Raw genomic sequence first — 19,081 nt, forward strand, 5'->3', positions numbered from 1 at the left:
CCAGATTCCTACCTTACCGACACTTTTTGTATTTCCCAACTTATTTACTTATTTTCACACGAAGCGCCACATCGAGTTGAAAATTTGGGTGGGTCTGGTCCTAAATTTTTATAATTATATAAAAAAGTTTTTGTTGTAAATAAATTTTTTTCATAATTATTAAAATTTAGGACCAGACCCACCTTTCTTAGTGCTTCCGATTTATTATCCAAAATGTTCAACTCGATCTGGCGCTTTGTGTGAAAATAAGTTGGAAAATACAAAAAGTGTCGGTAAGGTAGGAATCTGGTCACGTGAACCACTCGTCATCTTGTCTTTATTTTTGTCGATAATTTGGCAAGAGGCCTAGGGGCCATACTTAAATGACGAAACAGTTCAATGGAGGGGGGGGGGGGGGGCCAGACATTTTTTTACTATTTGTTACGGAAGTGGTCCTTCTCTCATCCACGTAATTTGTGCAAATTGGCAAAGACCTTCACCTGAAAATGGTCATTTTAGTTATAAATTTTATCATTTGTTCGAAAATTTAACAATTTTCTTAGACATCCTTTTTGTTTACAAATGCAACTATTTTGTAAAATAAGTAAACTGAAATCTTTTTTTGATAAAAAATATATTTTTGTTTTAATTTGTCTTTTTGATTTGAGAGTTTTTTTTAGTAGATTTTTTAGTAGATATATTGCATTTTTTTGGATAAAAATGTAACTACTTTGTTGAATATTAAACTATCCTAGAAAATTCACTTTTTGTTTTAAATTCGTATTTTTGTGTTGAAAAGTCAATTGAAATCTTTTTGGATGAAAATTCAAATCTTTTTTTGAATATTTGTCTTTTTGATTTAAAAATGAACCTATTTTATTACAATTTTTATTTTTCCTGGACAAAAATGCAAACTGTTTGGTTGCAAATTTAACAAAGTTCTTAAAAAGTCATACTTTTTGGTTATAAATTCAAATATTTAATAGAAAATTAACTTATTGCTTACAATTCTTCTTTTAATGTACGAAAGGGAATTGAAATCTTCTTTGGATGAAAATTACCTATTTATTGAAGGTTTTCTTTTCACAATTTCTTTTTCGACAAATTGCCTATTTGATTTTAAAATTCACCTGCTTTAGCAGAAATTCCATCTTTTTTGGATAAAAATTCAACTATTATATTGAAAATTCATTAGTTTTGTTGAAAAGTCATATTTTTTGGTTGGAAATTCTGTTGCTTTATTGAAAATTGAAACATTTCGAAGAAAAATTACTTTTTATTTCAATATAATATTTTGGGGTAAAAAAGAGAACTAAAATCCTTTCTGGATGAAAGATCCACCTTTAAAAAAAAATTTTTTTAATTAAAAATTCATCTATTTAAAGAGAAATTTCATCTTTCATGGATAAAAATACAACTATTTGGTAGAGAATTCAACTAACTTTTTACAAATCATCCTTTTTGTTTGAAAAATTCGTCTTTTGGATTAAAAATTCACTTTTTTTCTTCGAAACTTCTTTTTTATTTAAAAATGTATATACTGACCTTAAAAAATCAACTGGAATCTTTTTTGAATGAAAATTCAACTGTTTAAAAAATTTTATTTTAAATAAAAATTCATCTGTTTTAAGAAAAATTTGATCTGTTTTAGAAAAAAATGCAATTGTTTGGTAAAGAATTCAACAATTTTGTTAAAAAATCATGTTCATGGAAAATTAATTTTTTGCTGACGTCATATATTTTTTGTTTAAAAATTTAATTTTTGTAGAGAAAATTCGTCTTTTGGTTTAAAGGTTCATCAATTTTGATAAACTTTCATTCATTTCTTGGGTGGAAAATTTGTTTTTGTTGAAAATTTGTCTTTTTGGTTTTAAACTTCTTCTTTTTAAAATAAATTTCATCTTTCTGGTTGAAATATAAACTATGATATTTTTTATTGGGCATTTCTCTTTTTAGTTTGAATATTCAAGTATTTTTTGAAAAGCCATCTTTTACAGTAGAGAATACTTTTTTTTGATTAAAAAAAATTAATAAATTTGAAAATTTGCATTAGAAACAACATGACTTAATATCTTCTCAACTGATTTAATTTTTCCATTAAATTTTTAAAATACTCCAAAAGAACAAAAATTTTCATTGAAATCTTTCAGATTCTTTTTCGAAAATTTTGAAAATCTCCTGAATTTTTTTCGAAATATTCTCTTAAAATAAACTTTTCAAAACAAAAAATCATTTTAAAATTTCCTATAAAGTGTCAGAAATTATTTTATTCTATTTTAAACTTTCAAATATTTTAAAAAGCTTCTAAAAGTTTTATTCCAAATATTGCAAATTTTACATTTTTTTAATTTATAAAATTTTAAAATAGTTTTTAATCTTTTCAAAATTTCTGAACCCTCTAAATATCTATTATAATTAACTGAATTTTTCGTAAATGTTTGTAAATATTAAAACTTTGCTTCAAACTATTTCACTTCCTGCTTTGATAATTTTGGAATATTTTTATTTGAAAATCATAAAAATTTTTTAATTAATTTTTAATCTTTTCAAAAATTGTAATGCTTTTAAATATCGTTAAAAATGACTCCTATTTCTCTGAATCCTGAAAAACTGACAAAATAGCCTCAAAATCTTCCAGACTCTCTTTTAAAATTTCCCAAAAATCCCCCGAAGTTTTTTTTAATAACCTGAAATCAATCAAATTTTTAAATACCTCTTTAACTTACGCGAATTATTTTTTAAACTTTCTAATTTTGCAAGATTGAACAATTTTTCTTTAAAATCTTCTTGGTTCTTTTTCGAAATCTTAAGGAACCATTTAAAATATTTTGAAATCTTTTGAAATTTTCTCTTAAAATTCATTACTTTAAAAAAATTAAATTAAAAATCTTATCTATGAATTTTTTTGCTCTCTCGCAAGCTTTCAAAATTCTTAAAAACGATCTTTTTCAGAACCTTTAAAAATCTGAATTTTATTTTTTTTTTAATATTTTCGGAATTTAAATTATTTTTGAATCTTTTCTAGACTTCTAAATAATAATAATAAAATAATAATAATAATAAAAATTATAATAAATTGTGTATCTTTCCCAAATAATAATAATAATGCATAATAATAAATAATAATAATATAACTTTTCAAACGAGTCGTTTTTTTTCATTTTTTTGTATCCTGAAAAATTAGAAAAATGGCTGTAAAATCTTCCAGACAAAAATTCTTCTTAGGAACCTTAAGGCATTTTTTTTATTCTCTTGAAACCTTTCATGCTCATAAAAAACTTCGAAATCTGGAAAAATCTACATTATGTTTAAAATTTGAGTTTTTTAATCTTTTCGAAAATTTTAAACACTTAAAATACCTATTAAAATAATTTGAATTGAGCAATTAAATATTTAAAAAATTAAATAAATACCGTCAAAATCTTCAAGGCGTTTTTATTATTATTTAAGAAATATTTTTAAATATTCTTTTAAACTGAATTTTCCCAAAATGAAAAATCATTTTTAATTTACAACCTTTAAAAATTCTTCGAATTTTCTAAATCTTGTTGTTCGCCATTTTTCAAAATATAGATTTTTTTCTCATTTTTAGACAGTTTTGTAAATCTTTCGTAATGTTTAAAGATCTTTTTCAGTATTTTTTTAAAATTCATTTTCTTTGGGAATAATAAATCTAAATATTCCTAGGAATATGAAGACAGGTTTTTTTATTATCTTGAAACTTTTCAAAAATTAAAAAAAAACTTTAAAGTTGTATTTCAAAATCTTCAAAAATCTGGATATTATTTTAGGTTCTTTTAAACCTTTTCAAATTGGAATTGTTGTTAGAATTTCTTTAAAATATTCCAGAATACTTTTTGACATTTTTCGAAATCTTTTGGAATGTTTAAAAATATTTTTTAATCTAGTTTCAAAATAAATTTTATGAAATAAAAAATCCTACAAATATTTCTCACAAATTTTAAGAATATTTTTTTATCTCCTTGAAACATTTAAAAACTCTGTTATCTTGAAACATTTTAAAATCTTGAAGAAAATTAAAAATTGTATTTTGAAATCCTCAAAGATGTATATTTTATTTTAAGTTTTTAAAAATATTTTAAAATTTTAAATTATTGTTGAGATTTTTTCTAAAAACTTCTAAATATATTTTAAAGCTTTTAAATATTGAAGGTCCTTCATTGGTAAGTTTTGAAATCTTTGAAAATATTTTATTGAAATTAATTTTTCAAAATAAAAAATTAATTTCAATTTCCCTAGCAAGCTTAAGAGCATTTTTTTTATTCTCATGAAACCTTGCAAAATCCTTGAAATGCTTAAACATTTTACTTTAAAATGTAAAAAAATTTTGAAATCTTTTAAAATTTTATAATTATAATTGAATTTCTTTTTTAATTATTCTTAATATCTTCTCAAATGATAAGGATTTTTTCTGAAATTTAAAATCATTTAAAATATTTTAAAATATGTTCTTAAAATTTATTTTCCATGATAAAAAATTCGAAAGCTTACTTAAAAAAAAAATGGTTTAAAAGTCGTTTTAAAATTTTCCATATAATGTTTTGGTTATTATGTCAGGCTTCTTAAATCTGTTAAAATGAATTTTTTCAAAATAAATTGTTTTTCTAGTAACCTTAATAAAATTTTTTTATTCTCTGAAACTTTTCATTTAAAAAAAATTTGAAATATAAATTCGAAATCTTTGAAAATATACATGTTGTTAAAAATGTTTTCAAATTTGAAATAATTATTAAATTGTTTTAAAACTTTTAAATCTTCTAGTTTTTTTTTTTTTTATAATCCAAGAAATCTTTTTAAATATTCTTTCAAACTGAATTGTTCCAAAAAAAAAAATAATTTTAAATTTTCCTAGTCATCTTAAGAAAAAATGTTTATTCTCTTGAAACATTCAAAAATCTTTAAAAAGCTTTAAAAGTTGATTTCGAAATCTTGAAAAATCTGCATTTTATTTAATATTTTTTGAAATCTTTCTAAAAAGTCTTCTAAATTATTTTTAAATCTTTCCAGCATTTGTAAAATCTTTTAAATTTTTTTAACTATTTGGAAACATTTAAAATATTTTGAAATACTTGTAAAATCTGTGAAATATTTTTGAATTGTTTAACAGCTTTTTAAAATACTTTGAATTACTTGTGTAATCTTCTCAAATATTTAAAAATCTATTAGAATCTTTGTATTTCCCGCCAATCCCTCTAGTGACAGGAGCTGCAACTATACTTTCCCACAATTCCCTGCGCGTCCTCCTAGACACCAAGATGGCCGTTTCGACAAAATCAACAGCCGGTCGAAAATAATATTTGTTGCTAAACAATCGGGCCGTTCCTGTGAAAAACTGTCGAAAAAAATGTGTGAAAGACTTTTACGGCATATTTAATACAAAATTCGACTCCTCTGCTTATCGGCAACGTTTGAAAGGATCGTAAGCGTTTCTCGGTTTTTCGTTTGGTTTTGCGTTCGCGAGTTTGACTTTTCTGAGACTCAAAGAAACAGAAAAATTGTTTGAGCTTCCAGAATGAGTTCCAACAACGCCACGGCCCTTTTTGCCTGCTCCAGGTGCTTTTCGAGACATCCTTTCGAGGAATTATCCCCGGGACAACAACTTTGCAAGGTAAGAGTTTTTCGATATTCCCCTTCATTTTCGGAGACTCGAATTTCTTTTTTCACTATTTGATGCGTCTGACACAATTGTTGCTAAAATTAGACTTTTTCGCAAATTCAGGGTCAGACAAGTTTTGCAAACTTTTATCCTTAATTTGTAGGTTATGTCGCGTAGTGCATTTACGGTTATTTCTTTCTGACGTGGTCTTTTAATTCGTGTGAGTTTTTTTTCGGAAATAAAGCTATTTTTGTGTGTTGTGTAGAATTTATTTGTTACAATTTTGCACTTTTAGGTGCTGAGCTTTCCCTCGAGCAAAGTTAAAAGTTAAAAGTTTTTTTTTAAGTATTGGAGTTTTCACGATTTAAATAAAAAGTAATTCGTGACTGAATTTTTAAATGCATTCGAAAATGGTCAATTTCAGTGATTTTCAGTTAACCTTGGATTTAGATTTGTTAATTGATTTCAATGGTTTTACAAGGATTTCAAAAAATGCTACTTTCTTTTGGAAATTATGCAATCTTTAAGTATTTAAATTAATTATAATAATATTGCATTATTACAATTTTAACCTTCTCTATTGTGCAATTTTTACCTATAAAGGATTTTAATATAAAATTGTATAATTTTAGAAAAATTGAAATTTTTTTTCAGTTAAGAGTTATTTTAGTCACCATGCATTTTATTTTGATTGAGTGATTTTAAATGATCTCAAAGAATTCAAAATACTTGACAAATGTTTAAAATATTTTAATCATTTCACAAGCATTTCAAAATATTTTAGAAAAGTAGCAAAATATTTTAAAGAATTCAAAATATTTCACAAGGATTTTAAAGATTTAAAATATTTTAGAAGATTTGCAAAATTTCAAAATATTTGAGAAGATTTCGAAGAATTCAAAATTGTTTAGAAGATTTCACAAATATTTCAGAAAAGTTTTAAAAGATTTCAAAATATTTTAAAAGGTTTCAAAATATTTTAGAAGATTTCGAATATTAAAAAAATTTCTGAAGATTTCACAAACATTTCAAAATATTTTATAAAAGTCCTAAATGATGCAAAGCATTTGATAAGAATTCAAAAGTTTTGCAACATTTCAGAAACAATTAAAAGATTTCAAAAGGTTTAAAAAAAGTTTTAAATGATTCAAAGTATTTGATAAGATTGCAAAATTTCACAAACATTTCTAAAATTCAATTAGATTTCAAAGATTTCAAAATATTTACAATTGTTTTAAAAGATTTCAAGATATTTTATAAGATTCCAAAATATTTGCAAAATTTTACAAATATTTAATTAGATTTCAAAGATTTCGAAATATTTTAGAAAAGTTTTTAAATATTTCAAAATATTTTAAAAGACTTTGAATAGTTCAAAATTTTTCTGAAGATTTCAAAATATTAGATTTTTTGAAAATTTAAAAAAAGAAGCGTTTTAAGAATTTTGAAAGGTTCGTAGAGAATAAAAAAATTTTATTTTAAAAAATTCATTTTATGACCATATTTAAAAAGATTTAAAAAATTATAAAAAAGGACCTGCCAGATTTTTAGGCGCTTTTAATTATTTTCAAAAAAGTTACGGAAAAAATCCTATTATTTTAATAGACATTTAGAAGGTTTAAAAGTCTTGAAATGATTTAGTAGTAATTTAAAATTTGAAATTTTTTTAACACAACGTAGGTTTTTCAGGATTAAATAAAAAAAAAATAGAAGCTTTATTAGTATTTTGAAAAGTTTCAAAAAATCATTTTAAAAAATGTTTAAAAATTCTGAAAAAATGTCAAAAATAATATTAAGTTTGAATAACTGTAAAAGAACTGTCGATGTTTCAAGAGTTTAAAATAAAATGTTGACCCTTTTAAGTGATTTTTATACTGTTCAAAATGAAAATAATTTAACTTCTAGTTTAAGAAGCGTTCAGTTTGTGACAAAAAAAGTAATCGTTCCATATTTAATATTCCTAGCTTAAAATTGCCGGAAATTTTTTTCTGTCATTAAAACGGCTACCTGTAAAATCCCCTAGTTTCAAAATTTTGGTCTGTAAAATCCTCTATTTTCAAAATTTGTTTCCTAAACTCCCCTATTTTTTTGCCTCTAAAATCCCGTATTTCTTAAATTTCATTTGTAAAATTCCTTATTTTGAAGACTTGTTTCCTAAAGACCCCTATTTTTAAAAGATTTGCTTTCTAAAGTCCCCTATATTTCATATTTCGCCTATAAAATCCTCAATTTTTAATATTTGATCTCTAAAATCCCCTGTTAAACATTTTCGTCTGTAAAATCCCCTATTTTTCTGTAAAATCCCCTATTTTCAGCAATTGTATCCTAAAATTCCCTATAGTCAAGATTTGGTGTCTAAAATTCCCTGTTTCAAGATTTGGCCTTTAAAATCCCCTATTTAAAAAAAAAATGGTAAAATCACCTATTTTCAACACTTGTTTCCTAAAGTTCCCCGTATTCAAGAGTTGTGGTTTAAAATCCCCTATTTTCAAGCTTTTGCATCTAAAATTCACTATTATCAAAATATCGTCTTTAAAATCTCCTATTTTTAACATTTGTCTCCGGAATTTTCCTATATTCGAAACTTGTTTAAAATCCCCTATTTTCAAGATTTGGTATTTAAAATCCCCTATTTCCAAATTTTTCTAATGTCAAATCCCCTATTTTTAAGATTATTTTTCTTAAAATCCACTATATTCAAGAATGGGTGTTTAAAGTTCCCTATTTTCAAGATTTAGCCTTTAAAATCCCCTATTCAAAAAAATCTATAAAATCCCCTGTTTAAAAAAAATGGTGTAAACCCCCTATTTTAAATGTTTGTTTCCTAAACTTACCTATATTCAACATTTTTTGTCTAAAATCTCCTATTTTAAAGAATTGGTTTTTAAAATCCCCAATTTTCAAAATTTTCTAATGTCCAATTTCCTATTTTTAAGATTATTTTGCTTAAAATTCACTATATACAAAATTTGGTGTCTTAAGTTCCCTATTTTTAAGATTTGGTCTTTAAAATCCTCGATTTTCACTATTTTTCTTCTGTAAAATCCCCTATTTTCAAAATTTCATCTTGAAAATCCCCTCTTTTTAAGATTTGGTGTCTAAAATCCCCTATTTTCACGATTTGGCCTTTAAAATTCCGTATTAAAAAAATCTGTAAAATCAAGTTTTCAACAAAAGTTCTGTGAAATCCCCTATTTCAAAAATTTGTTTCCTAAACTTAACTATATTCAAGATTTGTTGACTAAAATTCCTTTTTTTCAAGATTTTGCCTTTAAAATCCCCTATTTTCAACATTTGTTTCCTAAAGTTCCCTATTATTCAAGAGTTGTCTAAAATCCCCTATTTTCAAGATTTGTTATCTAAAATGCCCTATTTTCAACATTTCGTCGGTAAAATCTCCTATTTTCAAGATTTGATTCCTAAAGTCCACTATTTTTAAGATTTCGTGTGTAAAATCCCCAATTTTCAAGATTTGGCACTTAAATTACACTATTAAAAAAAAATCTGTAAAATCCCCTATTTAAAAAAAAAATGAAAAAAGTAAAATCCCCTATTTTGAACATTTGTGACCTAAACTTCCCTATAATCAAGATTTGTTGTCTAAAATCCCCTATTTTAATGATTTGGTATTTAAAATCCCCTATTTATCAAAATTTTCGAATGCAAAATCCCCTATTTTTAAGATTATTTTGCTTAAAATCCACTATATTCATGATTTGGTGTCTAAAATTCCCTATTTTCAAAATTTGGTCTTTAAAATTACCTTTTTTTCAAAATTTTCTTATGTAAAGTCCCCTATTTTCAAAATTTGTCAATGTAAAATTTCCTATTTGCAAGATTGTTTTGCATAAAATCCAATATAATTAAGATTTGGTGTCTAAAGCTCCCTATTTTCAAGATTTGTTATCTAAAATGCCCTATTTTCAACATTTCGTCGGTAAAATCTCCTATTTTCAAGATTTGATTCCTAAAGTCCGCTATTTTTCAGATTTCGTCTGTAAAATCTGCGATTTTCAAGATTTGGCATTTAAATTACACTATTAAAAAAAATCTGTAGAATCCCCTATAAAAAAAGTAAAATCAACTATTATGAACATTTGTGACCTAAACTTCCTTATAATCAAGATTTGGTGTCTAAAATCCCCTATTTTCAAGATTTGGTGTTTAAATTCCCCTATTTTCAAAATTTTTGAATGTAAAATCCCCTATTTTTAAGATTATTTTGCTTAAAATCCACTAAATTCATGATTTTGTGTCTTAAGTTCCCTATTTTCAAAATTTGGTCTTTAAAATCCCCTATTTTCAATAGTTAATTCCGTAAAATCCCCTATTTTCAACACTTGTTTCCTAAAGTTCCCTAATATTCAAGAGTTGTCCAAAATCCCCTATTTTCAAGATTTGTTATCTAAAATTCCCTATGTTCAAAATTTCGTCTGTAAAATCTCCTATTTTCAATATTTGAATCCTAAAGTCCACTATTTTTAAGATTTCGTGTGTAAAATCCTCAATTTTCAAGATTTGGCATTTAAATTACACTATTTAAAAAAATTCTGTAAAATCCCCTATTTAAAAAAAAGAAAAAAAGTAAAATCCTCTATTTTGAACATTTGTGGCCTAAACTTCCCTATAATCAAGATTTATTGTCTAAAAACCCACTAATTAAAAGATTTGAGCTTTAAAACCCCTCTTTTTTCAAAATTTTCTAATGTAAAATCCCCTATTTAAAAATTTTTTAAATGTAAAATCCTCTATTTGCAAAATTATATTGCTTAAAATCCAATATCATTAATATTTGGTGTCTAAAGCTCCCTATTTTCAAGATTTGATCTCTAAAATCCCCTATTTTCAAAATTCTGTCTATTAAATACCCTCTTATCAACATTTTGTCTGTCAAATCACATATTTTCATAATCTGTTTCTTAAACTTCCCTATTTTCAAGATTTCGTGTCTCAAATCCCGTATTTTTAATATTTGTTTTTTGAAGTCCCCTATTTTTTTTACGTAAAATAAATAAGTCGTTTGTGTCTAGTTTCTCTATTTTTTCGTCAACTCTTTCATTATGTTGATATTATTTCTTTCTGTACTAATTTTTTTATTATCCTTTTTTATAGTAATTTTTCTAATTCGTGAACTGGTTATAAGAAATTTTATTTATTTATTGTAATGCCTTCTTCATCGATATTCATAAATGAATTAAATTTTTTGTTTTGTTATTTTCTCGAATTTTTTGTGAAAAAAAAATTGACTGACATGTTTAAATGAATAATTTTTCTTACGACTTCTTTGCAAACGCGTTATCAGATTCACATTCTTAATTCTATCTCTCTTATCAAATAAAAATTGTCGTTTCGCAGGAATGTCGCGGAACTTTTCCTGTGGTGAAATGTACCTATTGTAGATCCGAATTCCAACAGACTGTGTAAGTTTTTTGTTGTTGTTGTTTTTCTCGATTTGAGAATACAAGAGAATTTTATTTTGCAGAAAGGGAAATACGAGCACAATTTGTAAAAAATGCGAGCAAAATGTGAAAGCTTATGGAAAGCCATCGGCTTGCGAATATTGTAATACGATTGCGGCTTTTATCGGCAGCAAATGTCAGCGTTGCACAAATTCAGAAAAGCGTTATGGCCCACCTGTCACTTGCGAGCAGTGCAAGCAGAAATGTGCCTTCGACAGACAGGACGAAGATAAAAAGGTATTGAATAAATAATAGTTTAGTAGCGACAGGGTGGCGATTTAACCGAGAAATTATCATTTTTCTTTTTTTTTTTTTTTCAACCACTCGGTTTATTCTGATTGAATTATAATTTAGTATTTTTAAAGAGCAGGAAAGATTAATTTTTCACTTGAAATATTAATTCTCTACCAAAATAGCGAAATTTTTAAGAAAAAAAAATACCAATTTTTATCCCAAGTGAATGGATTTTTGTACAAGGAAAATTAATTTTCTACTAAAACGAGGAATTTTTTTTTTAAATACGTGTATTCTCAACTAAGCGTGGTTTGTTTTCAATTTAAAATATCAATTTTCTACCAAAATAGTTAAATTAAAAAAAAAAGTTGAAATTTTAACCCAAGACTATGAATTTTCTACGAAAAAGACGAATTAAAAAAAAATACATGAATTTTTAACTGAGAAAGGTTTATTTTGAATTTCAAATATTAATTTTTGAATAAAAATAGCTGAATTTTTAATAAAATAGTTGAATTTTTAGCCCTAGAAAAACTTTCTACAAAAAAACAGAATTTTCAACTTGACAAGGTTTTTTTAAAATTTAAAAGATGAATTTTCAATTTAAAATATAAGTTTTTAACGAAATTGTTAAATTTTTAACTAAAAATTTGAATTTTTAACCCAAGACTGAATTTTCTACGAAAAAGACGATTTTTTAAACAAAATACATAAATTCTTAATTAAGTTAGGTTTAATTTTAATGTGAAATATTAGTTTTCAACGAAAAATATAAAATTTGAAAACAACAAATATGAATTTTTAATCCAAGACCGAATTTTCTGAAAAGAAAATTAATTTTTTACCAAAATGACGATTTTTTAGCAAAGTACATGAATTCTGAATTAAGCAAAGTTTAATTTTTATTTAAAACATTAATTTTAATTAAATAGTTAAATTTTCAAACAAAAATATGAATTTTCCAAAAAAAAAAAAGGATGAATTCTTTTATCTAAGATTATGAATTTTCTGAAAAGCAAATTAATTTTTTACCAAAACTATGGCTTTTAACAAAATACATGAATCTTTAATTTAAAATATAAATTTTTAACGAAATTGTTAAATTTTTAACTAAAAATATGAATTTTTAACCCAAGACTGAATTTTCTACCAAAAAGACGATTTTTTAAACAAAATACATAAATTCTTAATTAAGTAAGGTTTAATTTTAATGTAAGATATTAGTTTTCAACCCAAATAGTTAAATTTTCAACCAAAAATATAAAATTTCAAAATAAAAAATATGAATTTTGAATCCAAGATTATGAATTTTTTGAAAAGAAAATTAATTTTTTACCAAAATGACGATTTTTTAAACAAAATATATGAATTTTTAATTAAGAAAAACTAATTTTAATTTAAAATATCAATTTTGAACCAAAATCGATCAATTTTCAGACTTAAATATGATTTAAAAAAAAAAAGAGTTGAAATTTTAACCCAAGACTGAATTTTTTACCAAAATGACGATTTTTTAAAACAAAATACACGCATTTTCAACTCAGCAAGTCTTATTTTACATTTAAATTTAAAATATAAATTTTTAATGAAAATAGTTTAATTTTTAACCAAAAATATGAATTTTTAATCCAAGACTGAATTTTCTACCAAAAAGACGAATTTTTAACAAAACACATGAATTCTCAATTCAGCAAAGTTTATTTTTAATTTAAAGTGTCCATTTTTTAATTTAAAATATCAATTTTCAACCAAAATAAATAAAATTTTCAAAAAAAAAATTTGAAATTTTAACCCAATCCTATGAATTTTCTACGAATTTTCAACCCTAGACTAAATTTTCCACAAAAAATACGAATTTTTAACAAAATACGTAAACTTTCAACTAAGAAAAATTAAGTTTTAATTTAACATACAAATTTTCAAACAAAGTGGGTACATTTTCAAAGAAGTCTGTTCAAGTTTCAACGAAAAATATGAATTTTAAATAAAAAAAAAAAGAATTTTTGATCCATGATTATGAATTTTCCGAAAAGATAATTAATGTTTTACCAAAACTATAATTTTTTAACAAAATAGACGAATTTTCTAGTATGAAAAATTAATTTTCAATTTAAAATATAAATTTGGAACCAAAATCGTTTAATTTAAAAAAAAAGTGATTTAAAAAAAAAAAAGAGTTGAAATTTTACCCAAGACTGAATTTTCTACCAAAATGACGATTTTCTAACAAAATACATGAATTCTCAATTGAGAATTGTCTGAAAAACAATTTAATTTTCTACCAAAATGACGATTTTTTAAAACAAAATACATGAATTTTTAAATAAGAGAAATTAATTTTCAATTTAAAATATCAAATTTTAACCAAAATAATTAAATTTTCAAACAAAAATATGAATTTTAAGTACAAGACTATGAATTTTCTACCCAAAAGAAGGATTTTTAACAAAATACATGAATTCTCAATTAAGCAAAGTTTATTTTTAATTAAAAATATGAATTTTAACCAAAATAGTTCAATTTTCAAACAAAAATATGAATTTTTCAAAAAAAAGGATGATTTTTTTTTATCTAAGATTATGAATTTTCTGAAAAGCAAATTAATTTTTTACCAAAAATACAACTTTTTAACAAAATACATTAATTTTCAACTAGGCAATGTTTGTTTGAAATTTAAAAGAGGAATTTTTAATTTAAAATATAAATTTTTAATGAAATTGTTAAATTTTCAACGAAAAATATGAATTTTCTGAAGAGCAAGTTAATTTTCTACCCAAAAAAAGAATTTAACAAAAAAATGAATTTTCAACTCCGCAAAATTTATTTTCAATTTAAAATATGAATTTTCGACCAAAATAGTTTAGTTTTTTAAAAAATAGAGGAATTTTCAAGAAAAGCGTTCAGTTTTTAACGCAAGATTATAAATATTCTGAAAAGGAAAATAATTTTCTCACAGAAAGACGAATTTTTAACAAAATGCATAAATTTTCAACTGAGCAAGGTTTATTTTTAATTTAAAATATAAATTTTCAGCCAAAATAGTTAAATTTTCAATCAAAAATATGAATTTTCTACCAAAAATACGATTTTCTAACCAAATAAATGAATTCTCAATTAAGCAAAGTTTATTTTTAATTTAAAATATGAATTTTTAACCACGATAGTTAAATTTTCAAAAAAGAATATGAATTTTTATCAAAAAAGTAAAATTTTCAATCCAAAAGACGAATTTTCAAGAAAACACGTGGATTTTCTACAAAATAGCTGAATTGACAATAAAAATAAAAATTTTGAAGCCAAAAGACAAATTTCCAATTATGAAATATTAATTTTTTAATTTAAAATGTCGATTTTCAAACAAAATTATCTGAATTTTTAACCAAAAATATGAATTTTCAAGAATAAAAGATCAATTTTTAACCCCCAAGAGAATGAATTTTTGTACAAGGAAAATTCATTTTCTACTAAAACGACGAATTAAAAAAAAAACATTTATTTTTAACTATGCAATGTTGCTTTTCAATTTAAAGTATTAATTTTTATTTTAAAATGTCAATTTTTAATATAAAATATAAATTTTCAACGAAATTGTTAAATTTTTAACTACAAATATGAATTTTTAACCCAAGGCCGAATTTTCTACCAAAAAGACGATTTTTTAAAACAAAGTACATGAATTCTCAAGTAAGGTTTAGTTTTATTTTAAAATATTATTTTTTAACCAAAATAGTTAAATTTTCAACCAAAAGTATAAATTTTCAAAATAAAAAATATGAATTTTGAATCCAAGATTATGAATTTTCTGAAAAGCAGTCAATTTTTTTACCAAAATGACGATTTTTTTAAACAAAATACATACATTTTCAACTAAGCAAGTTTTATTTTTAATTTAAAAGATTAATTTTCAATTTAAAATATAAATTTTTAACAAAAATAGTTAAATTTTCAACGAAAAAAATATTTTTTGTTGTGAAAAGCAAATTAATTTTTTACCCAAAAGAAGAATGAAAAAAAAATGAATTTTCAACTGCGCAAAATTTATTTTCAATTTAAAATTTCAAAATATCAATTTTCAATTTAAAATATGAATTTTCAACCAAAATAGTTGAGTTTTTGAAAAAATAAAGGAATTTTCAAGAAAAGCGTTCAGTTTTTAACCCAAGATAATAAATTTTCTGAAAAGGAAAATAATTTTCTCACAGAATGACGAATTTTTAACAAAATGCATAAATTTTCTACTGAGCAAGATTTCTGTTTAATTTAAAATATAAATTTTCAGCCAAAATAGTTAAATTTTCAATCTAAAATATGAATTTTCAAGAAAAAAGTGGAATTTTTGGAAAAGCAAATTAATTTTCTACCAAAAAGATAAATTTAAAAAACAAAACATTTATTTTCAACTAAGCAATGTTTATTTTCAATTTAAAGTATTAATTTTTATTTTTAAATTTCAATTTTTAATATAAAATATAAATTTTCAAGAAAAAGTTTTAATTTTTAAGAAAAAATAAAAAATTTTAATCCAAGATCCTGAATTTTTTGAAAAGCAAATTAATTTTCTAACAAAAAGACGAATTTTTAAGAAAATAAATTAATTTTGAACTGAGCGAGGTTTATTTTCAAATTAAAATATAAGTTTTCAATTTAAAATATCAAATTTCAACCCAAAAATTAAATTTTCAAACGAAAATATGAATTTAAAAAAAAAGTTGAATTTTTAACCCAAGTCTATTAATTTTCTACCAAAAAGACGAATTTCAACAAAATGCATGAGTTTTCAACTAAGAAGAATTAATTTTCAATTTAAAATATAAATTTTTAACCAAAATTGTTCAGTTTTCAAACAAAAATATGAATTTGCAAGAAAAAATTTGAAATTTTGACCCAAGTCTCTGAAATTTCTACCAAAAAGACGAATTTTTAACCAAATAAATTAATTTATTTATTAATTTTATTTTTTATTTTCAATTTAAAATATCAATTTTCAACCAAAAAGTTTAAATTTTTAACCCGAAAGACGAATTTTGAACCAAATACATGAATTTTAAACTAAACAAGGTTTATTTTATTTTTAAAATATCAATTTTCAATGCAAAATGTCAATTTTTTTTTAGTATATCAATTTTTAATTTTAAATATAAAGTTTCGACCATAATAGCAAAATTTGTAAACAAAAATATGAATTTTCAAAAAGAAAGTTAAATTTTTCACCCAAGACTATACATTTTCTACAAAGAAAATTAATTTTCTACGAAAAAGACGAATTTTGAACATTATAATTTTCCACGAAAAAAAGTTAATTTTCATTTTAAAATATAAATTTTTAACGAAAAGCGTTTAATTTTCAAAAGAAAAATATGAATTTTCAAGAAAACAATTGAGTTTTTAACCCAAGGTTATAAATGTTGTTAAAAGGAAATTAATTTTCTTACAAAAAGACGAATTTTTAACAAAATACGTGAATTTTCAACTAAGCATGGTTTTTTTTAAAATTTAAAATATAAATTTTCAATAAAAAAAAGTTAAAATTCTAACCAGAAATATGAATTTTTAACCCAATTTTCTACCAAAATGACGAATTTTACAAAAAATAAATAAATTTTGAATTATCCAAGGTTTATTTTCAATTTAAAGTGTCAATTTTCATTTTAAAATATAAATTTTTAATGAAAAAAGTTAAATTCTCAAACAAAAATATGAATTTTCAAGTAAAATGTTGAAATTTTAACCCAAGGCTATGAATTTTCTAAAAAAAAAATTTGTGAACAAAATATATGAGTTTCGAACTAAGAGAGGTTTATTTTTAATTTTAAATATCAATTTTTAAACGTTAGAGTTTAATTTTAAACCAAAAACATGGATTTTCTTTAAAAAAATTTAATCCAGGAGACGAATTTTCAATAAAATACATGAATTTTTAATCCAAGATTATGAATTTTCTGAAAAGAAAATTATTTTTTTTACCAAAACTACGACTTTTGAAAAAAATGCATGAATTTTTAACTAAGAAAAATTGATTTTCAATTTAAAAGATCAATTTTTAATTTAAAATATGAATATTCAACCGAAATGGTTAAATTTTTAACCAAAAATTTGAATTTTCGACAAAGAAAATTAATTTTCTGACAAAAAAAGGTGAATGTTTAACAAAATACATAAATTTTTAATTAAGCAAGGTTTATTTTTAATTAAAAGTGTTCATGTTTTAATTTAAAGTATTAATTTTCAACCAAAAAAGTTACATTTTTAATCAAAAGTGTGAATTTAAAAAAATAAAGGATGAATTTTTAATTTAAAACTATTAATTTTTTTATCAAAATGACGAATTTTCAACAAAAGACATGAGTTTTCAACTGAGGAAAATTAATTACCAATTTAAAATATAAATTTTCAACCAAAATCGTTGAATTTTCAAACAAAAATATGAATTTTCTAGCCAAAAGACAAATTTTCAATTAAAAAAATTAATTTTCAAGCCAAAAGACAAACTTTTAATTAAAAAAATAAAAAATTTCAAGAAAAAAGATGAATTTTCAATCAAAAATGTGAATTTTCATCATGAAATTTAATTTTCAACCCAAAAAGACACATTTTCGAGAAAAAACGTGAAATTTCAGCTAAATTAATTAATTTTTCCCGAAGAACAATTAATTTTCATTTTAAAATATCACTATTCAACCAAAATAGTTCAATTTTCAACCAAAAATATGAATTTTCAGCAAGAAAGTTGAAAATTTTTATCCAAAAGTCCGAATTTTCCACAAAATACATTAATTTTCTACCAAAAAATTGAACTTTCAACTAAGAAAAATTAATTTTTAATTTAAAATATCATTTTTCAAACAAACTTGTTCGATTTTCAATTGAAAAAATAGAATTTAAAAAAAAAAGTTAATTTTCAAGAAAATACATGATTTTTCTACCAAATAGATGAATTTTTAACGAAGAAAAATTGTTTCTCAATTTTAAATATCAATTTTCAATAAAAAATATCAATTTTCAAGCCAAAAGAAAAATTTTCAATTAAAAAAATTAATTTTTAAGAAAATTGTTAAATTTTCAACTAAAAATATGAATTTTCAGCAAGAAAGTTGGAATTTTTAACCCAAAAGTCCGAATTTTTCACAAAATACATTAATTTTCTACCAAAAAATTGAATTTTCAACTAAGAAAAATTAATTTTTAATTTAAAATATTATTTTTCAAAAATTATAGTTCGATTTTCAATAAAAAAAAATATGAATTAAAAAAAAAAGTTAATTTTCAACAAAATACATGGATTTTTAACTAAGAAAAATTGTTTTTCAATTTAAAATATCAATTTTCAATCAAGAATATCAATTTTCAAGCCAAAACACAAGTTTTCAATTAAAAAAAATTCATTTTCAAGAAAAATGTTGAATTTTCAACCAAAAATATGAATTTTCAGCAAGAAAGTTGAAATTTTTTCAACATAAAATTCCGAATTTTCCACAAAATACATTAATTTTCTACCAAAAATTGAATTTTCAACTAAAAAAAATTAATTTTTAATTTAAAATATCATTTTTTTAACAAAATAGTTCGATTTTCAATTTAAAAAAAATTAATTTTCAAGAAAAATGTTGAATTTTCAACCAAAAATATGAATTTTCATAATGAAATTTAATTTTCCAACCGAAAATATGAATTTTCAGCAAGAAAGTTGGAATTTTTAACCCAAAAGTCCGAATTTTCCACAAAATACATTAATTTTCTACAAAAAATTGAATTTTTAATTAAGAAAAATTGTTTTTCAATCAAAAATATCAAT

The 19,081-nt window shown here is 22.4% G+C and overlaps 1 protein-coding gene across 3 annotated transcripts in view; it reads left to right on the forward strand.

Moving 5' to 3' along the window:
* Window positions 1-5,225: 5,225 nt before the first annotated feature.
* Window positions 5,226-19,081, forward strand: part of LOC117178717 (protein FAM76A) — a 38,775-nt gene continuing 24,919 nt past the window's right edge. For all 3 annotated transcript variants that reach the window (XM_033370146.1, XM_033370152.1, XM_033370155.1), the window contains exons 1-3: window positions 5,226-5,608; window positions 10,952-11,016; window positions 11,079-11,292. In XM_033370146.1, the coding sequence (XP_033226037.1) occupies window positions 5,513-5,608; window positions 10,952-11,016; window positions 11,079-11,292 (375 nt within the window). In that variant the 5' untranslated portion in view covers window positions 5,226-5,512. The remainder of the gene's footprint in view (window positions 5,609-10,951; window positions 11,017-11,078; window positions 11,293-19,081) is intronic.

The sequence above is a fragment of the Belonocnema kinseyi genome, chromosome 1, assembly GCF_010883055.1.
Source record: "Belonocnema kinseyi isolate 2016_QV_RU_SX_M_011 chromosome 1, B_treatae_v1, whole genome shotgun sequence".
NCBI classification, from domain to species: Eukaryota; Metazoa; Arthropoda; class Insecta; order Hymenoptera; family Cynipidae; genus Belonocnema; species Belonocnema kinseyi.